This window comes from Falco cherrug, chromosome 8 (assembly GCF_023634085.1).
Source record: "Falco cherrug isolate bFalChe1 chromosome 8, bFalChe1.pri, whole genome shotgun sequence".
In the NCBI taxonomy this organism is placed as follows: Eukaryota; Metazoa; Chordata; class Aves; order Falconiformes; family Falconidae; genus Falco; species Falco cherrug.
Genome location: NC_073704.1, coordinates 65,238,047 through 65,260,926, shown reverse-complemented (window position 1 = coordinate 65,260,926; position 22,880 = coordinate 65,238,047). Strand labels below are relative to the sequence as shown.

The following is a 22,880-nucleotide window of genomic DNA, read 5'->3' as shown; positions in this document are numbered from 1 at the left end:
AAAAAAACCCCAAAGGTAACCCAACAAGGAATAGAAGGAAGTGAACTGTACCACGGAGGCAACAACACTAAGCCATGGAACTGCCTTGCTGAAGGACCACCAGGGATGGTGTTCCACTGTTCTCCACGTCTGGGAAAATGTGACATTGGAAAGATTCCATAAAAATTCTCTGTGCCGAGGGAAGAGCAAGGTTAGGATCACAAGATGGCTTGGCTTGGCAAGGATCTTGAAAGATCATTTAGTTCCAAGCCTCCTGACATGGATCAAATAACGCATCCAGGCAAGGCAGTAACAGAGAGACTGGGCAACAAACTGAGTGCCCAAGCCAGCAAGGACTCAGGTCTCGGGCACAGCTTCTTGGAATAGGGATGGGACATCAAGATAGTGCCAGTGAGACGAGGAGCTGTGGGCTGGAAACCCAAGGAGTGAGGACTGAGGCCCGTATTCAGACTCAAATCTATGTTAAGTCCCTGTGCTGACATCGTCCTACTAGGATGATCATTCTTAAAGGCCAAGAGCCAGTAAGCAAATCAGGTCAAATCAAGCATATGGACCCCAGTGGTCCTTCAGATGCTTGATTGGAAGCCTTTCATTATCTTGGCAAAGTGAATAGAAAGAGCTGGAGATAGAGAGAGCGCTGAGACAGAGTTAACTGAAAGCAAGAGAGGAGGAAAGAGGCCCCTAAAGCACACTCCCTTCCTTACAGACCCCAACCCTCACTGCATTGTCAGCATCTCCCAGATGTTGGGAGTGAAGATCTTTTCTGCCTTGTCTACACAGGAGATGACAACATGTCAATTGTTGCTTCAGTAATTTAAATGGAAAAGGTCCGAGAGCTACATCTATGTGAGCTACACATCTAGACCCGCATGGGATTCTTCCTCTTCTCTTGGAAAACTTACGCAGAAACACAATAAACATAAATTAAAATTGTGAAGTAATGGATTTATCTATACAAATTTCAGCTATTCAATTTTCAGAAGTTCCACAATATACCGCTTACAAGACGTACGTACTTGAAATGTGAAAATATATTGTCCTTCACCTTAAATACAACAAAGAGGCCCTTCTGCTGGTTAACGTCAGTGCCTGCCGTACTCCACTCGTGAATGGGCTTAATTCTACAAGAGCTGTCTGTCTCTTCACCATCTCTGCCGTGGAAATTCTTTAAAGGAAATTTCCAGTTCCTGTAAGGAAAATTGGCCTACACCACATCAAAAACTCTTGAGGAATTTCTGGGAGAGATTTCAGAAACGGCTTTGAATCTGCAGTTTCAGGGAAGTTTCAAGCTCCTACAAAGCCCACAGTAGTGTGGAACTGGAAGCTTCCTCTGAAAAGAGCCCTTGTTCCAGTCCTGGGCTTGGCAGGCGAGGTGTGCTGGTCCTGCGGAGGAGCTGGTCAGGCGGCGAGCTGTGCCCGACACCGCTCCCACCTGCACCTGGTACCCTGGGCTTCCCTGAGCATCTTATGCTTTGTGGTGACATCCCCCTGCTTTCATTAGGGAAAAGCCACAGCTAATGAGTTCTCATTTGATTGACGCTGTCATTCACTGGAAATACTTAAGATCAGGAATGTTTGAACCCTCGGTGCAATAAACTGTTTAAACTTCTAAAAATACCTACTCTTCATCTCGTAGAAGTACTACGTTGAACAATCTTTACTTGCATTGCTGCTCTTACTGATAATTCGAAAGCATACCAGCATACCTGCCACCACACTAAAACAAAAATAATCTGTCAAGAAGACTCAGCAAAGGCTCCAGAAAATGACAGTCACTGCTTCAGATTTGGCTGTCTCGGTCCTGGGAGGCTGCAGGTACCACCGTGTCAGCCACGGCACAGGCAGGAACACGCTCTAACTGCTCAGACGCGTGGAGCAACACCTGGCTCACACCTACTCACAGCATGCACACGTACTCTTTGCTATGGCGAGCCCCTTCCTCGAGGGGCTACAGCCCTACAGTGCACGAGGAGGAAACAGTCACTAGGTACCAGTGAGTGTCAATACAGGGTAAAAACAACAACGTAAAAGTTGATTTACATAATGTCTCATATTAGTTTATTTCTGTATATTCTAAAAGGATTATCCTGACACCCTACTTTGACCTTTCATGCAGTACAGACAACAGGAATTTACTAAGCTGTGACTTGTTTTAACTACAGCATATCCTATGGAAAGACATAAACCCCACCATGTAGTGTACTATATAAATCTATCCTATGATATGTATCGTAAATCTGCCATATACTTTTTAGAGGCAAATGCAAAAAGCCATATTTCTACTTAACAGTTTTTAAACAACTTCTGGAGGAGTTTGATAACTTTTTTTTGGGGAAGCTGCTTCACTGGATCAGAACCTCCTTACAGGTGGTGGTGGTTTTTTTGGGATTTTTTTTTTTTGGTTGGTTCGGTTTTAAATATTTTATGGGCATGAAGTTATAGCTTTGCCCATTTCTCTGTATCCTGAACTACTCAGCCTGTTTGTGATTTACATATTTTTGAAGAATTTTAAATTGCAATTCTGAGTTAGGCACCTCTGTTGGAGTTGTGAAGTTTTGAACACAATCTATAGTATCTTAGCATAAACGTCTTATCTGCTAAAAGCAGAACTTCCTTCACTAACCCTAAATAGTCAGGTGCCAAGAAACACGTTCTACACATCCACACTCATAATACTAGCAAGTTAAAACTTAAATTGTCACATAGGCATTTAACCATTCACTTACCTGTAGAGAGGAGAAGTAATGTTTTCATGCAGAGATACTCTTCATATGAGACCTGTAGCCGTGATAGCTCTCGGGCAACCATAAGCATGTGTTTGCATTGTTCATACATACATGGTAGATTCATTCTCTGTCTGATAAATAAAAGCATAAAAAATAGTTAAAACATCTAGATATTTAAAAGTTGTATATCTAAGTTTTTCCATGCTTCATTCAGGAGCAGCAGCATTGTAGAGGAAGATGATAAACTAGTACATGATGTATCTCACAGCAAAATTACGTTCGGTTTTTCTCCAGTGAACCAGTTCAGGTCGACTGTCTTGGTCGCCACTACAAACACTGGCCCACAACTGCAGCACAAGGGGAGCATGATGTATTAAATCCCAGTGTTATAAAGGAAGCCTGTCTTTACCAAGTACCGATCAATAAGCTGTTATCCACAGCCAACACAACAGTTCAGCACAAACTCAACAAAGATCAGGTCGCTGTGAGACAAAGCTCTCCAAGTCTGGCAGTCTTAAAGTATTTAATCTGTGTAAAGCAGGGGTCCTCAAACTACGGCCCGTGGACCGGATACAGCTCCCCAGGGTCCTCAATCCAGCCCCCGGTATTTACAGAACCCCCCTGCTCCCCCCCGCCGGGGGCTGGGGGGGGAAACCAAGCAGCCGCAAATGGCTGCCTGCCACTTCATCCGTGCCGGCCCCCTGTTTAAAAAGTTTGAGGACCCCTGGTGTAAAGAAACATGATGGTATACTACACTAGAGAGATTTCTCTAGTTCTTTCCAGACTTTTGAGAAGTTCACTTAAATTGAATACATATTTGCTTACTAGTGATAGCATCAACTTTCTGTAACTTCTCAATTTTCAAAGTGACTTTATACTTCTCGTATCCTTTTACATTCTTAAAACAATGCCTAGTACTGTAATTAAATTGAATTACCTTTGTACTGTAATAATAAGGTTTCTAACCATAAATGGAAAGACACATCAACAACCAAAGGAAAAATCTTGGAAAGCACTTACTTGAAATCAGAATGACAAACATTACGTATTTGTATATTCTTTTCATTTTATATTTTCTATTTTAATGAAACCCTGCACCAAGAAAGGAACTCCTCCTTTTATTTAGTACCTCACCTGATGCAATGATCCTCTTTACACGAGGTTTTACGGCAGGTTACTGTGAATACTGCTGGATTACAGTTTTGGGTGGGAAATGAACAAGAAGAACAAAATAATTCTGAAGGGTGTATGAGAGATTGATGCTTTTCCATGTAACTTTTGTAGAGAAACAGTAAGCAAAATAGTACTTTTCAAATGCAATGACTACACAATCTCTCTACAGTGATGCTAGCAATTTAATTTTCATTGTGTGTCAGCTTTTATAAGACATCACCTATTTGATATTATAATCTAAACAAAGACACAGACAGAACTGAATCCCAGTATAAGTTAAGAGTAAGATTTGGTTTATTAAACTACTACAATTCCTCCAAAGGTGCTATCATTTTCCAGTTCTCCCTTCCTTCGCCCTGCAAGAGAATTCTGTAATTTACCCTCACAAGCATCCTTGTGATGAATGAAATGAAAACAAGAAGAAACATGCACCTTTCTCAAGGTGCAAACGCCTAAGAATTCAGATGGATCTTGAAAGGCAGCAAGAAATACAAGCTACTGAAACTGTGTTAAAACCAACTCAAATACAAGTCTAAAACCCCATCATTTCCAAACGCATGCTGTTGGACATTTCCTTCAGTGGAAAATGATCCTGTGGCACTGCACTGCACACAAATGGTACCTACTGCTATACATACATGCATGCATGTACACAAATCTAGAAACACTGACATTATGTTTTGAGTTCAATAATCAAGGAGTAACAGTGAGAATACAAAGCACACAGGAGGTAAACTGCATAAAATAGGAATAAGCGTAAGAGGTTCAGTTGTAGGATTGTTTCCCAGGGCACTTGATACAAAGCCACTCCTTGGCTGTTTGGCAAATTTTCTCCTAACCCCTCTGGGTCATACTGAAGGGCATCTTACATATTTCGAATTGAGTAACTTGAACACATCCTGTGACAGGGCTCAGCAGTTTTCCTCATGTAAAACTATGACCATTTCTGGGCAGAAGGTTAAAATAAACATTATGAAATGGGTCAGCCTGTGATTTATTTCCATCTGCTGTATATACAATCGCATCCACAAGTCTGAGAATCTGTATGAAGACATGCAAATTTCTGGTAATACCAAGGCTATGCAAATTGCAGTTCTCAAAAAACGAGAGTGAAGCACAGCCTCTCTCCCTTCAGAGAAGCCTGAGCGCACAGATGAGCTCTGCACTATGCCCTCAAGGGCAGCGGATGCAGGCTGTGTCAGAACAAGAGGGAAGCTGATTCATTGGATAGTCCTTAAGGCTGGCAAGTGGTCTGGGAAGAGGTCCCAGACATTGCCCTCGCAGATCTCCTGGCTGGAGCACATCAGATGATCTCAGCTGCCACAAGGCTGTGTGTGGAGGGAGGCTGTTCCAGGACCTGGGCGAGTCACCGACCAAACATTCAGTGAAGAGAAGTGGCTTCAGGGCACTCTCCTTGCCCCCTGCTCTGTTTCACCGGTACCCCTCCCTACAAAGCGCATTTAGCAACTTTCTGAATTAATTTACTCACACAAACCAAATGCAATACTTAAACTAGGTACTAAGCTAATTAAAATAGATGCTACACTTAACGATGACATCACATATGATTTCTTCTTAGCAGAAACTGTCTACAGAACCATATGGACTTTGTGGAGTCTTCAAGTAAAACTCTGGTGGCCACCAGGGCTGGCAATCAGGGGGAGCTGTAGGGTCTGGCAGCTGCCTGTACCCCACAGAGCCAAGCAGCTGCTGGCACAGGAGGCAGAGCCAGTGTGGAGCCCCTGGGAGATCCCAGTGACGCCAGGCAGGTCCCAGCAGTTCAGTGCTTTAGCAGTTATTGCTATTCCTATAGACTGAGACTAACTGACTAACGGTATTTTATCACTTTTGAAGTGATCCTGCTTTAGTGATTGTAAATCTAGTCTGATTTGAATTGCCTTCTTGCAAGTATCCAGTATTCCTCTGCTTTTGTAACCAGCTGCCTTGGCAAGGAACATGCTAGTTGAGCTGAAAGTTTTAGCTCTGTGAAAGCCCATGTAATAATGTACATGGGATGTACATACGCATTCTCTGTGGGATGCATGTTGATGATAAAAGCATGTGATTATTTTCAACACTGCTGTGAGTCATTCAGTTCAGCTAAGTCTACAAAAGAATAAAAATCAGTAAACAAGATGCTGGTATTCTGAAAAACAGATGATACCAACTCCACAGAATTAGTTACAAAAGAATGTTCGGAAACAATTCTGGGAATAAGAGAACCGATAAACCCCTGCTTATAGAACCGTAACCACTTGTTATTTTCCTTCTATTCAAGTAACACCAATACAGATATTCTGTATGGCATGTAATATTATAATGGCAAATGAGACCATGGAACTGACCTCAAACCTAAGAGTAAAGAGCTAAGATGACGAGTATGCAAACAGAGTCAAAATCCTAAGACACAGACTCCCAAGAACTTCTAAAGCTAGGCAGCAACTAAATGACATTTACTACTTGATGAACACAGTTGTGCATTAGTTAGTTGCTCACTGTAATTTCATGTACACCGTGACATAATGAGAGGCCCAAAGATGACACAGTAATAGTGCCAGTTCCAACAAAAGCATGTTTTGAATCATGAACTGTGCAGTTATACAATAGTAAAAAAAATCACAGGTTTATACAATCTCCAAATACTAAACGATAGTCTAAAGCCTGATTTATTAAGCTGCCAAGCTTTTTCAACAACTTGAATTGTTTTGTGTGTGTATAAAAATACATACATTAGATATAAAACTACCAGCTAGTATAGACATAACTCCATTAAAAAAATACCATTTTTCCTGTTCTGAAACATAAAATTATGAGCTTACTGAACAGTCACACACTGATCCATTAAAGCATGTTATTTCTATACAGAAATGAAGTATAGAAATGTAAATCTGAAATATTTTCTGAAGACTTAAAATAACTCAAAATGCATTTTTGCCCCTCACTTGATGAAGAGTAGGAACCCCCCCTCCCCCCAACCTGCCTGGAGATGGAAACCTGTCAAGGGCTGCTCTGGAGTTTTTACCTGAGCAGAAAATGCAGTGGGGAGGGCAATGGCAGTTTTACACACTGGAGGTGTACTTGTGCAACCCAGAGGCAGCTTTTCTGCTGACTGAAGCGCAAAGGGGGTCGGGCAGTAATTGCCATTCAACAGATCACTGAATGTAAGGGAGCACTAAATGCTTCCCATTTTCCTACCGAGGCTTACCAGTGCCAGCTGTTCAGGTCTGCAGCCCTTGATGCTGCCCTGTTCAGGTCTGCAGCCCTTGATGCTGCCCCCTCCCTGAAGGCGAAGGCAGGAAGCAGCCGAGGGACCACCGTGAACTTCCCTGCTTGCTGGGAGCACCCGCAGCGTGCTGCCTGAACTGCCCCCCTGCCCCTAGTTAGCTCCTGAGAGAGAGGCCTTGGCGTCAAGACCTGGATCAACTGGAATAGCCAGGAGTTCAAAAAGCTGGACGCAGGAGGAATGAAGTGACAATATGAAGTAGAAACAATAGCTGGACCTTCAGAACTCATCTGGTCTTTCTGGTTTTTGTGGACAAACAAATTAAAAGCTCCACTGTACAGATGCAGCGTATGCGTATGAAGTGAAAACAACACGGTGTGTACATACGGTGAACCTTTTCTGCACTTGACAAATGCTATGGGAAATAATTTATTTTCCTAGACAGCAACTTCATAATCTGCTCTATCAGACACATTAACTTAGGATGTCCAATATGTGATAAACATTATTCAAATATATTGGATGACTGACCTTCTTTTTGGTTTGGTGTCGTGCCACCCATCCCCCCACCCCTCAAAGAAATGACAGGAGTACAGACATAAAAATGGAATACTCAATAGACTGGTGAAATGACTAGGCTGCCAGCTTAAGACTTAAGAAGAAGAAGAGTGTTTAGCTCTCTTTCCCACCACAGACTGCATCGATCATACTTGGAAAATTCAGTTATGGAGGAATCTACAATAGTACTTAGAATAGCAGAATAGTGACATTCAGCACTACTACAGCTGAAGCTACCTGAGCACTAAGCAAAAAAATATCCATTGATTTCTGGGAAGTTTTTTGTGCATTCACAGTAAGGTATTTATAAACACTAAGGATCTGTTAGCTGAAAATGTAGCATGACAAACCTTTTAATGGATTAGACGGGTTCTTTATGTACAGCCCAGTTACACACAGTTGCCTGAAAAGTGCTGACATGAACTAGTGGATCTTGCTACTCCATGTATGTAAGCAGTAACTACTCAAGAATAATACTGGACAGGGTCAGTGCAAGGATAAATGCATGAAAGACTGATGTTGCTCAGATGGTTGAGCAGATACATAAAACTACAGAAAGTCTTATTATCCTCGTAAAGGAATCAAATCTCCCAATATTTTGCAGTTATGTCCATTTAAATCACCTAGGCTTAGAGAACCCCTCTAAAACAGTGTTTCTCTTCCTGAAGGTGAAGACACTGAATTGTACCAAGTAAGAGGACAAGTCTTCAAAGCTCAGAAACTGAATAAAATAAATGGTTTCTAGAAACCTATATAAAACCCAAAGAAAATTAAAAGAGAAGTAATTGCACTTATCTGTAATCATACAACTAACACAGTGGAAGGCACTGTACGCTCTGTTGTTATGTATTATTCCCCCTGCCTTCATTAACATTAGCTGGGCAACCTTAGCTCTCAGTTGCAGATACGAAGTATTACTGACTTCTTTGCAACCATTACTCAATAACTCACACTGCATTCACATCCCTGAATACTTCATCTGAGTTAAACTGCTGCAAGCTACAGATAATGATGGCAGTAAGGAAGCGGTTTGAGACCAACTCTAGTTTATTGCTGTAATGAAGACACAAAGGAATATAAAGAAATAATGTGACAAGATGCCAGTCTGTTTCATTTCTTGATTTACGTTGTACATAGTAGCACTCATACTTTTCTTATGACCCTTCTGAAGGCCAATTGTTTGTAAGTTAAATTAAAGGAATTTTGGGGGTGAAAAGTAGGCTAAATGTATTTTTAAAAAATGATACTAATTGAGATCTGAATATGTGTAATTCCATATATACAGTGAGATGTTTATCACTTACACTATCATAGTGTATCACTATGTGATACACTGAATTTTGTTTGATGTGTAAACTCAAATTACACAACACAACTGCAAACCCATCCATGTCACTATTTGCCACTATTTTGTAAGGCTGAAATAAGTCTGTGTGAGGGGTTCACGTGAGGCTTGCAAGTTCTTTTGCCAACTCCTCCACTTGTTTGTACTTCCATTTAAGAAAAACAAGCACATCACCAATCTAAAAGCTGTGGCTTGAAGAGAGGAAGACTTCCTGCAGTTATTGTATTCTAACACAGTATGGGTACAGACATACAATTCTGTTCTAGTCCTCCACTGAAATAATGCTTTGAATCTGCGATTAATAGATATGAAGCCAGAACAAATTCTTAGTTACAAATGAAAAATATTCATATAAAGAACAGACCTACAGAATTGAACTTATGTCTCTTTATCTGCATGCAGAAATCTGCAACTATTGAATAGGAATCACAAAAATCTGATGCAGACTGCTTCAGTTAACTGTACAAATGACCATGATCCTAGACTTCAGACAATCAAAATTAAGGTTCCAATTCTGTTACACATGCAACACCTACGCCTAACTGTATTTAGTGGAATCAAGCTCTAAAATTTACAAGGAAAACTGACTTTTTCCCTATTATTCCAGAGAATTCACTGTAGTGTTACCAAATATTACAACTGTTCTTAGAATTATCAAACAATGAAGTTTTTTTGACTTTGAGAGGTGCTACTCTACCCATTTATTTTATAATGGTTAAATTAAGAAATATCGGATTCTTTCATCAAATAAAGTTAACTTACTACTCTACCTTGGACCTGTTTGTAGCATACCTAAAATGTTAGGCAAGAGCTTTAGGGGTGGTGGTGGTGGTGGTGCTGGGAAGGAGTTGTTTGGGTGAAAGGTCACAAAGATGTGTATCAGAAAGTAGCACTGAACAAAATCCCAGAATGGTTTAGGGAATATCATGTACTGCAGCACTGTCTTTTGAATGATGTATCAAGCAGAGAGAGTGGACACATCTGATCATTAAAATCAAAGTGCATTTTTTTCTCGATGACTGTGATGTCTGTCGTCCTACCCAACATTTTAGCATTAGTGCTTGGTGCTTCCCCAGTGGCATGGCCCCTCTGGCTTTCCCTGTGGTACTGTGCTTCGTAAGCTTCTTATAACTCATGCAGTGGTTTTATATATTATTCAGTAACTCAGAGGTGGCTATATTTTATTGATGAACGGTACATAAAAAGTTACAACCAGGGAGAGTTTTATTGGGAATGTGTAGAATAGTGGAGAAGAAATTGCAGTTCTCTCAGTCTACATATTGTATTGAAAACAAATGTCATGTTGATAAACAATTTATGTACCGAACCCGTAACTAGAATGAAATTGAGAATATTTACTGTAATAGGATTACCCTTGCAGGATTTTTTAGGAGTACCTAATACTTACTTGGAAAGCTCTGGTTTTGAGCCATGGATAAAACAGCAGGAGGCCTCTGACTTAAAGTAAATTAGATATTATTACACCTATTAGTGAAAACATCAATTACTTCGATTCTACCAGAGACCATTTTACTCCAGAGACATATTCTAAGAAGTTTAATGAACATAAGTACACAGATTGGTCTTCACCTGTCATCTGTTCCTCACTTTTTTAAAAAAAAATACTATTGTAAAAAAATGGTTACAGTTTATAAAAGCCTGGACAAGTATTTAAATAGAAAAAAACCCCATAACGGGAATAAAGAAACATGAAAAAGAAGTACTCTGAAATGTAAATGTCTAATTACATAGAAACCATAACAATTATTATTACTTTTTTTAAACAGAGAATAGATTTGGGGCATCTGATACTGAAGTGCAATAGGAACAAAAATATTACAACTACTGTCCCAAAGCATGCCAAAAGCACTAGTATTGCCTCCATTTTAAGCACAGTAAAATTGAGACATGAATAAAACCTTGTCATACCTGCATCACTTCTTAAATTCTTGCTGGTGAAACTGCGATGCCAAAAAAAGTTTTTGATTGTATGTGTCAAAGGCCCTTTGTAATCATATTTATTAGTTACAGGCCCCACAAATGGGCTATACCATTTCATGAACAAAAGAAATGGCAAATCCATAGTGATAACATTGCTTTAATTGGAATCTACAGATGGGTAAACTAGGTTTTGAATGGCTCTGGCCAGCAACCTCGAAGATTTACATCCACAAAGCATTTTCAGCAACTAATTCAAAATAGAGACAAAATGCCTTTATAAATATTGCTAACATCACTGGCATTGCAAGACTGAAAGTTCACTTGAAAGGTTTGTTACAGACTACACAGACAACTCTTCCACCTGCTTGAAGAAGCAGCTTTTTAATATACGCACTGAAGGACACAGCTGCTGAAATGGCTTCAAAGGCAGGCAAGCATGACAGCCCATCGGGACCAATTCCCAAATACATCCCCATGGGAGAAGGTTGAGATGGAGGGTTTGCTCTCCAGACTGGAGGCAGAAAGGGATAATCTAACCTGATCTGCTACTACACCTTTGAACTATGCATATTTCTGTGCAAAACGTTTTTTCCTTCTGCATGTCAAACTAAGGCTTCTGCCCATCACCTTGACAATCCCAAATTCCCTCTCTCACTCCTCTACAATACAGAATTACTGCACAACACAAGTTTGAAAAATACAAGGAAAAACGATACACAGTACAACAAAAAAGATGTCCAAATATTCTAGCAAATTCGACTTTCCTTGAAAGGTGATAACAAAGTTCAACAAATTAATACAAATCAAATATTTTTTGCCATTTGTAGCTTTGTCTTTTTAGCCAGATTTTAATCAGGCTCAGATATAAATGTTTAACTGATCGAGAATTCCACGAAACTGGTAGGACCGTACTATCACTTTTACACAATAACCATACAGAACATTACGCAATTTGCCAAACTTTTCTCTCCATCCCAGATATATTTTTAGCTTCAACTGTGTCGGCTCTGATAAAATGAAGGATTATAATGAATGCTGCAGGAACAGTCACAATATGGAACATTTCAATACAAACATCTCCCACAAAAACTTCTGGATATAAATACACTTAATAGCAAAAATACCTTTCTTTCATTTGACTTAAAAACACTAAGCAATCTCCTAAAAGAAAAACAAGTTGCAAATGCCAGACTGATTTGTGATCTGTTCCAAGAATTTGCTACCCAGAGATTCACCCCAAGTGCAAACCCCAGAAATACTGCATGGAGCATGCAGTATCACCCTAAGAAACTATGAAAATGACTAACGTCTTTCTTACTCGTTAATAATGAGATCTGGTGCAAAGCACAGGAGATTTCCATTGGATTGTTTATATGATCTCCATCCTAACGCGAAAGCCATTAGGAACATCCACGAGTACTGCAGAAGGGTCATTTGGTCATCCAGATGTAAATTTCGGAAACCTGGGAAAAAAAATAAAATTGAGCTGTGACAGTATCAGTGGCAAACAAAAGACAAAAACCACCCATAACTTGGAAAAGGACCATGGTTATCAAAAGTCCAACTTCTGCATTATCAATGCAGATTATCACTTTTACAAGTGTACTTCATAAAAATTTCTGTTACTGTGATGACTGTACCTGAAATAACAAAATTTCTTGCAATTTTACAGTCACCTGATTCAGTCAGTATTTTAGACTAGATTTTTGGTGGAAGAAGAAAAGAAATTACAACAGTAAGACATATCTTATGAGAAAGTTCTTGCTGGACAAAAGAAACGCACTTTAAAAGGGGTGCAGAATTTCAATGCTATTTTCCAGCTACTAAAGTTACATTCAAATACTTAGTATACTATCAAGCAATCCTTTGCCTATGTCAGATTTCACATATGTAGAAATTCAGTGTTCATAACCACAGGACTCCAGTTATGTTTTCTGGACAATATGACTACGTATGAATCTTGGAAGGCTGGAATAGAAAGCTCCAGTATAACTCAATCTTGATCTGGTTTGAATGTGTAACTGTCAACCATACAAAACATACATAACACTGAAAAATAGCAAAAGAAAGCAACAGAAAGAGTAACTCCTGAACTCTGCATTATGCATTATAGTCACACTTAAGATATATACAGTTCAAAATAAATTCTCAGTACCCAATCTACAAAAATACATGCACCCCGAAAGCCCTGGGCTCTGACAATCATGACATTAGTTACATTCTGGACGGACAGAACACCAGATGGCTAAGTCTTAATAGGTACTACAGGTAGTAAAAAGGGATGTTAATATTAAAATAAAAATAAAATCAGAATACATGTGTGCACTTAATCTGGAACTGATGGTCAGTTACATAGGTTACAGAAGACAACAATTATATTTAATAAAGATACACTATAATTCGTTGGGCTAGCTTCCAAAAATAACAGTATTTTTTACCTTTTGTGAGGGCAGTCCACTAGACAATAAATGGTTTAATGTCAAATTTTGTTCTTATTCAACAACAGTTGTACACTGACCTTAACAAAATATGTATTGCATTACTCACCATCATTAACTGCTTCTAATCTTATAATTCTAATACGTAGCATGAACAGAGCCAATTAAACAATGAGGAAATGTGTAAAATCTGAAAACTGGTCCCTCCAATAGTCTTAAAATGTTGGCAGCTTTTAATTAGCAACACTACTTCCTATTTGCTGCTAAATGTTGGCAGAATCTAAGTACTGTGCCATATTGAATCATTATTAAGGTCTGAATTCAAGTTGATTTTATTTAATTTTATTAAGCATCTGACATCTGAAGAGCTCGTAACTGCTGGTTCCTGACAATGTGCAAACAGACAGCATTCAGATTAATAAATAATGAAACCCTGGTATGTCTAACAACTTCAGAAAAAGCTTCTGGCTTTGGAGACAGCAGTAACTGCCATTTACCACTTCTAAAATACAACCAAAGTGTTTCAAAGTTATTTAAAACTTACTGGGTCAAATCTTTGCTCAAACACTTCTCAAGAAATTCTGGAACCCCAACTACAGGGTTTGGCAACCAATGCTGGTTTACTGTTAGTATGTCTGACAGCATACAACCAGGAGCAGTATATGCAAATTAAACACTCATGAAGAACTATCTTAGCAAACAAACAAACAAGATAAAAAGTGGTAAGAACAGCTCCTATTGATGTCATTGTTAAAGAGAAGATTGGCATTTTCCTTAAGAGCATATGTCCTCACCTGAAGGCTTTGTCTAATTAGGGAAACTTTTCAGAAGAGATTACGAACACACAACTGTTTTACAAAAAGGGTACCTAAATCTGTGTTGGTGAATACCAGATGGTCTCCTAAAGATCTGTCCCAGAAGATAGTGTGTGCATGTGAACTTCTAATGTAGATCTTAGCTAATTCAGCTTAATTCACTATTGCAGAATAGCCCTCAGACATTCAAGTGTCTTTATTCACATCTCTACTGGTCACATATTTGAGTTTACCAGCCTTTCTTTTCCACTGTTAATTTATTTCCCCCTGACTCAAAAGAGGCACCACTACGACTCATAAATTTAATTCTTAGACTTTTTCTTTTTTTTTTGGCAGATTTATTCTGTGATGTTATTATTGGGCCACATACGCATGATGGAGGTCTTTTTGCTAGGGTTTGTGCAATCAGGTAGTCGATGGAACTGAGTAAAAGTGAAAGGGAGGAAAACGCCAGCCTTTTCTCTGCCAGGAATAAACAGATCTACAGCTTTACTTTTGGCCCTGGCCTCTCCCCAGAGACATGCTATGGGATGCTATGTGTTATGTCCGAGGCGGGAGATCTGACATCACTTCTTCAGTAAGGCAGCTGCTAACTGTGTCTTCAGGAGGGAGCCAAGATAGCACCAAACCTTCCACATTCCCCAGGTGACAGGCAGTTTATAATTGCGTAGCTACAGTGCTTGAGAGAAAATGAACACCTTGACTTCCATGCTGAAACTGGACACTCAAATGTCTATTCCCAGCCAGGAAAAAACTACAGATGTGGTGAGGGGTAGTAAAAAAAGAACCATACACAAATGCAGGCCCAGACAAGCCATTACAGCAGTACCAGTCTGTAAAAGTCAAGAGAACCTCATTGCTGAAAGTATTCAAGAAGTAATTATTTAAGAGGTGGAGCTAGAGCTCATAAAAATAGTTGTCTATATTACTTCTAAAGCCAAATCTCCATTTTAATATAAATTTTAACACTCAGTGGTTCAAGGGTTCATGGAAAATGACCTAACTTGTAATTGTAGTAAATACATTTTTGCATCTGTATTTTTTCCTGCTTTTCCACTCCAGTGAGACATGAGTAAGCCCAAACATTACTAAAACTTCATCTGCAAAGGCTCTGAAGGAGACCAAATACAAAAGGCAGATTTTAAGCACAATAAAAAGACTACACTTTGTAATTAATGTATTTGCCTGTTACCTGGTATTGCCTTTGCCCACTTCACTGCAGCTACTACTTGCCGGCCTCCCAACATGTTGAGTGTTGACAGTATCCTCCAGCTGGAGTCTGGCAGCGTGCTGTCGTAGCCCGAGTACAGCACCTCTGGCTCAATCACCTCCAGCAGGGAAACCAGGGTCGGGGTCAGCTGCGGCAGGGACGCAGGAACGATGCTCTTGTTTCCAGGAGTTTCAGAAACATCCCGTGTTCCTGTTACGTTAGTCTGCTGAATTCCTTTTATCTTCTTCTTTGTTTTTCGAGCTGGGAAAGTTTTGGTAAGTCACAGGTTAGATAATGGAAAGTGACTGCACAGCAATAAAAATGTAACAAAGGAAATGCTGCTGACGTTTTCCTGCAGTTGTAGATCAGGCAACTGAAAATTTTAAAGCATTTTTTTCATAAAACTGCAAATAATGTCACACTAATTCTAATCATGCTTCCTGTGAAAATCAGTTTAGTTTACGTTTTAGTGAAAGTCACATTCATGTTAATGTTTCAAAATGTTAGATAACGCCTACAGGTATGTTACAAGGCCTGATCCTACGATTTCTATTACATGCAATTACATTTCAGTGAAACTCCATGTGACAGCATGACACCTGTTCCTAAATATTTTCAGAACTGTGCACTTTGTAAGTTCCTTAAGATACTAAGTATACAAACAGTGCAGAAGAAAGGGACACCCACCCCCAGTATTTAACGGGTAATAAATTCCTCAGTCTCTTGAGCCAGGGAAAATATTTTTTGGAAAATACTGCCAGAGGAGATTTTTCTCTTGCCAACCCTCTTGCATATAAATAATTGCTGTGTAATTAAACCGTAAAACTCATTTGCCAAATAAATAAAACATCACACAGAGATGTTAACTGTAAACTAAAAAAAGTTGGAGCAACAATTTTATGAGCATATTGTCAATAGTGGAGTCTTCTACTTGGCTTTCAGCTCTCCTGGATGCAGTCTGCTACACCGAGCGCACTATTTAACAGAGACCAAAATGAAACCCAGTTCTTTTCCTGTGTCTCAACTAATTTAATTGTTTTCTGTTCTGCAACTTCAGAGATAAATCACTAGCACATAAAAGCATCATGTAATATGGTTTCATACACTGAGTTTCTATTGACCTATTCAGAATCTCTAATCATCAGAAATGCGCCAACTGTAGCTTAACAACATAGAAAATTCCCCTCCTGACCCCGTTTCTCCCACTGGCTGGGATAGAGACTTTAGAAACTAACTGCTAAAGATAAGAAACCCTCTATGGACCTTGTACAAATTGCACTTTCCCAAAGGCTTATACACAGGCCACATCTGCCAAGACTGTCATGGGGGAACAGCAACAGTTATTTCCTTGGGGCAAAGAGCTTCTTGTTGTTCTCATCTGTTTTGAAATGGCTGCTCCAAAATCCTTTCAACATTCTGGCATTTTCTGCCCCATTATCCTTGTTCTCAAAAGCAAACAAACTGCTCTGACTTAAATTTACATGCACATGCCTTCAGCTTAATGCAGACACTTGGTATAGAGCTTTTCCAGTCCAGAAAGTCTGGTATAATTATAATCAAAAGAAACAGATCTGATAAGACAAAGTATTATGCAAGAATTTTTATTAGGCTATGCTACTAGACCCGACTTAGATATATAGTCGTAACTGACAAAAAAAGGTTGAGATGATGTATTTCTTCACAATTTATTTTCAAATAGAAAAATACCACAAATTTAAAAACAGCTCCTCAGGGCAAGTCACAGAAGATAAACCATGCAGATAACTCGGCAGGGAAAAGAAGATAAACCACGCAGATAAATTCTGCATGGAAATAAGAGCATCCAAGATTTTCTGTGAACAGCTCCCCCCCCCCCCAAAAAAAAAAAAAACAACAAAACAAAAACCCAACCAACCAAAACAACCCCACCCAAAAAACCCCAACAAATGAACAACCAAACCAAACGCGTGCCCCTGCAGTCTGGCATCCAGGGAGCTGCAAAGGCTTCCCATCCCGCGGTGGGGCAGATGGCCCACTCACTGTCTGGGGGGGGCGCAGCACCCCAGCCACTGCTCAGGGCCACACGCTGCCAGACAGACACGAGACCGTCCACCTCACTTCTAAAATAGGATTTATCATGGCAAAACCCATGGGAATTACAGAGGAGGGCAATGAATACTGTTAGAAAGAGGAAGAGATCCTTCAAAAAACTGAAAAAAATTCAAAATGAAGATGGCAGAAAAAACCTCATAAATTGCCAACAGTTTAAATATAAAATACAGTATGAAAGGCCAAAAATGTTATGAGATTACTTTTTACAGGCATAAACCCGAACAATAAATCTTTTCTTCAAACACATCAGACAGAGAAAGGGTGCCAAGGAAAGCCTAGGGTCAATTAACGATGACAGTGGAAACGAGAATTCAAGGAAATAAAGGCTGTAATAGAAAATACCATTATTCTACTGCATACATCTCTGTTAGTTTGATAGTTATACATTTTTCCTGTTCCTACACTCAAAAAAAATCCCATGCAATAGAAACAAGAAAGTTCCAGAAAAGGGTGATAAGCAGGGCTGAAGGTGTGAATGAAGATAAACCTGCCTACAAAAGAAAGTTATCAAGTAATATCTTTCTCTTGTAGAAGGAGCCACTTTTGTCTCAGCACAAGCACAGGCAAGAATCAGAATACTGCATGGTAGACTTTATGTGTACATTTATTTGTTTAAAAATAAGTTAATCTCCTACCCAATATCTAACAGTGAAATTCACTAAAGGTATCAGAAACCTAGAGATATTCAAAATGTGACTGGACAGATTCATGGAAGAAGCCTATCAGCAAGGAAGGCTAAGTGAAAGGGGCCTTCAGATTGACATGGCAGGATATTGTGATATCTTGCTATCCATTAACTGCTTTGCTTATAACCACTATTTATGCACTGAGGATACATCTGATGACTTTTCCTACGAGTTCTGTACGACCAATTCACCATCTGTTCAGAACTGTCCAATAAATCGTTGTTTTCATGGTTGTTTTTCACTGTTTCACACTACCTTGGGTTCTTCCATTTTTGCATTGCCGAGTTTCTAGATCTCCTTCCCCTTCAGAGACACAAAACCCCTCCCCCCCCGTTTTCCCAACAACTTATGTTATAATATCCATCCTCCAAAAAGTCACTATTCTCTAGGATCTTCTGTGCCAAAATTCGAGCAAACAAACCATCAATGGAAGGGCTCCAAACTACATGTGGAAAAGTGGCAAGTGTCAGACGTCGTTCAATTTTAATTTTCTTTGGTGCAGAAAGGCAACTCAAATAACATGTCCTAGAGCCTGAGGTACCTGTATTGGTGTCTACTTTAAAAAGTATCCACATAAATTGATGCCAGAATGGAAAGGCATACTATTAGGGTAATATACATAATAAAGTGCTTTATTCATATAGATAAATATATGACTATGATACATGTTTTCTGAAAACAATTATGGACAGAAAAAGTAGAAAAAAAACGTCTTCCTCTTCAAAATGAAAATTGTGGGGTTGAGGCTTTACTGTTACCTCTACTTGCTACTGGCTACACCAGCCCCATTGATCTCGAACACCAAGAGTGGGCAAGTGGCCCACCCTGCTATTATCTCTCAAGTGCAGGGTTCAGCCCACTGGGAACATCTAAAAGCTGAATCTAGCTACTGGGAGACATTCACTGACAACCTCATGTACTTTACGGGTTTATGTTAGACACTACTATTGTAGTCTTTGGCTGTTAAGAGATGTACCACCATATCCTGCACACAGAACACTGGCAACATCCCTTCCTCCCTGCAAATCTGTACCCTCAAGTACGGGATGTACTCGTAAGCGTGTCATACAAGGGGTAACATTTCAGACAGTCAGCTTTTTTCCCTTTGCTCTGAAGGAAGGGGCATGGAGAGCCACCTGCGGGGCAGAGAAACTGGTGATTCATCCTCCTGAGAGAGGATGGAAGCAGAAGAGAAAGGATGTGCTGACATAGACTCCAGTATGTGTATCATCTACCTAACTTAGTTAACTACTTACATTTTACCAAAGGATATTATTGTTGACTGAAATGAAACTCTGCTCGCATTTGTGTCTGACATATATTTTTGACATCTTGATCTGACAATTTTGATTATACAAGTATCACCATGATAACTACACTAGTAAGTACTGTGTTAATCTCTACATCTCAAGGAAGAAATATCAAGCATAAAACATAGCTGACACTAATAAAAATGTTTTATGCCATTTTACAACTGCTGCTAAATCTCCAGTTGATGTGGTCTTCAGTTTCTCATAAGCCATCCAGGACTTCGCAGAGAACAAATAAGTACTGGTACATTTAAATTTAACCTATCTTTTCTAGAGAGATTCTGACAGGCATTTAAGAAGAATCCACAGCATGAACAAAAATACATTCCTTTTCAGTTTGAAGATGTACGCCTGACTCCAACTTCCTATCATTGTCTCTGGGCTTTCCCTCTCATCTGTGGTTTCAGTGTCAGGTCACCCTCCTGGGTTAGAATGGGCAGGCATCACACTTCCCTACAAGTGTTCTCCTAGAGCTCTGCCATCTCAGATTCAGGAAAAAAAGCCACAAGATATATATGCTGACAGGAATAAAAAATAACCCTGTTTTGTGTGTATGACTCACTTCTGCTGAATATACTGAGAGACAGAGCAACTGAATATGGACAGAAAAGTGTAGGAGAAATTTTAGTGTAAAAAAACCGAACTTGCTTTTCATTAAAATGCTCATACACACCATAAAATGCGGTACTTACTTCTATTATATTAAAGTGGTGCTCAAATAATTGTATCAGGTTCATAGGCAGCCACACCTTTATTGTCTAGGACTCAAAAATAAAAAGGAGATTTGAACATTTTAAGTTACCTTCAAGGTTCATGCCAGCTTGAAGACATTTCCGATAACGGCATGCTGGACAGTTTTTCCTCCGAATTTTGTCAATAATGCAGTCGTTTCTCCCAGCGCAGAGATAGTTGTGCTGCCCTGTATTCACAAAAACATATAGAATAACTGTATACTCTACAGAGTAGCAGATGAAGTCATTCTTTCAGTAACGTTAAGGATCCAAGGACTATATAACACCTTTGCTTACTGCACTTCATCTCTTGCAAAAATAAGATCAGTATCCACATGTTTTCATAGAACTATACACAAAACATATTTCTCATGTTTAGACACCAAAGCCAATTAATTTAGGTAAAAATTCTATTTTCTATTTGTAAACATCAGGCAAATTCTATTTTAAAAACTATTTTTCTCTTATATTTATTAAAGCTATCTTCTACAGCACATTTCCAATTTTCCTAGTTTTGTAAGAGATGTAAGTAACATCCATAAAGCCATTTATAAAGTATACATGCAACATTTCTACAGATACACAGGCACAGCTTCTTATCATTTTGAAAGTCGTGAAACCTCCTCCTTGTTTAACACAAAGCCTGAACTGGGCAAACCAAGTTCCCTGACATTTTTATGGATTTACAGATTTGGAGCAAAACTGACCCTAGAAACATGGCAACTTGAACCACATGAATTAAAATAACTTTATTTCTTAGCTGTTAAGTGCAAGGCAACAGAAGAGTAGTGTCTATTCTTAATTATTTGAATTATATGAATACATGTATCAATATAACTTATTTAGAGAAAGGTATTACTAAAAGTTATACCCTTCTCCCAGACAAGGATCAAACAACGTATTTCTTTAGAGGGCAGAAAGCTGCAAGCTAGGCTTTTCCACTGTTTTCAAAGTTCTGGTAGTATAATGTTGCGAGAAACAAACATTTTCCGAATACTGACTTATTAACAATGGAGTCCAACAATCTTCTCACAGAAAAAGAGCTTGGTTAAGGAATTTGTTTCATGTCAGCTGTGAAAATTACAGGTATGCAGAGTCCATTACTGTGGCTTTATTCAAACTTCACCAGTGAAGCGTTTCAAGTTGATATTCTGAGGAAGCCTTGAAGGTTTTTCTGAATGAACCTCCTCTGCCTTTTTCATCTGAAGAAGAGGAAGCCTTACTGTCCCTTGTATACTCCTGGTTTTTAACGTAACTCGGAAAATAAATCCATGATTCATGATTCTGTGTGCCATTAGCATACTAGTATGTATAGAACAAATATACATGCATGCACACATGAAACACAAACTGATGAATATATGTCATCATTGCAATAGAACAGAGCCTACAATTTCTTGTCTCACAAAGATGTTCAATGAGCCCATGGTTTCACAGTCTGTACATATGCTTCAGGTGTAGATTTTCCTGAGCTGTTCCATTTCCCCCCCCCCCCAACAGCCTCATCTCAGTGAAGTTATCGTTTGGCTTCTTATATTTACTGTTTACCTATTATTGCTTTTTTTTAGGTGAAACCTGCATTATTTCTCTGTATTACGTTATATTAAAGACTCCTTGTCACATCAACATTCTGTGGAAGAATGAAGGGAAGTTGATGTCACCTTCTGCTTCACCTCTGACTGCTGCCCAGAGGACGTGCCAGTTGTACAGAGGCATGCATTTCAGTTCTTTGCTGCTCAAAACCCAATGATACTTCACAAACAATACATTGGTAAAAACTGGTAGTGAGCAAACAGAAATGTTTCCAAGGGGATTTACGGCAGACGGGCACTTTACAGAGGTTGGACACTCTTCAACATTGCATCGCAGCTCAAGTCGGCGCCTGGGGCTCTGAAGCACTGAGACTGAACCAAGTCTTTGCTCATTTGAGCACACCAGCATATAGAAAGATTAGAAATTGCAGACAAAGGATGCTGGAAGATGAAATTAAAAATGCTGAAGAACAATCTGGATCACAGCAGGAGGCAGAGGTGAAGTGGGGGGAAGGTGTGAGGATCTGAAGCAGGGTGAGGAGGTGGGAGAGTGGCGAAGAAGGAGGTTGGCAGCAGGGTGGAGGTAACACTAGAGATGAATGGGGTTGGTTCTCCAAATGGAGAAACTGAACCTCAAGGGCTCTGAAGCACCAAAAATTTCTTCACCGAGGGGGTTGTCAAGAGCTCTAACAGGCTGCTGAGGGAAGCGGTGGAGTTGTCATCCCTGGAGGGATTTAACAGACATGTAGATGCAGTGCTTAGGGACACGGTACAGTGGTGGGCTTGGCAGCGCTGGGTTAACAGTTGGACTCTGTGATCTTAAAGGTCATTTCCAACCTAAATGATTCTATTCTAGAAGATGGCTTTGGCCACCCAGGGTTCTCAAAGAAAAGCAGATTTATGTCAAGAACTGTGTTTAAATATACAGTTGCTTTCCCACCTTCATGCTTCCTCCTCTCCTCTAGTTCTGCTCTTTGCTGAAGGAAACACGCTTTATATTGATTTTTTAGATACTGATACTTTCAGTTTCTGTGACTATTTGTATCACAGTACACATGCGTGTAGACAAAGGTACAAAAAAAAGGTTTCAGGCTGGAAAAC

At 39.5% G+C, this 22,880-nt stretch overlaps 1 protein-coding gene across 2 annotated transcripts in view; it reads right to left on the bottom strand.

Moving 5' to 3' along the window:
* Positions 1 to 22,880, bottom strand: part of NR3C1 (nuclear receptor subfamily 3 group C member 1) — a 73,601-nt gene that overhangs the window by 6,247 nt on the left and 44,474 nt on the right. The window contains exons 3-7 of one of the 2 annotated variants that reach the window (XM_055717596.1): positions 20,319 to 20,435; positions 15,412 to 15,690; positions 12,285 to 12,429; positions 2,727 to 2,857; positions 1,046 to 1,187 (exon numbers count right to left, since the gene is read on the bottom strand). In XM_055717596.1, coding sequence (XP_055573571.1) covers positions 1,168 to 1,187; positions 2,727 to 2,857; positions 12,285 to 12,429; positions 15,412 to 15,690; positions 20,319 to 20,435 — 692 coding nt within the window. In that variant the 3' untranslated portion in view covers positions 1,046 to 1,167. Of the gene's footprint in view, positions 1 to 1,045; positions 1,188 to 2,726; positions 2,858 to 12,284; positions 12,430 to 15,411; positions 15,691 to 20,318; positions 20,436 to 22,880 lie in introns of those variants that run through there. The other variant, XM_055717595.1, reaches the window with a different exon arrangement.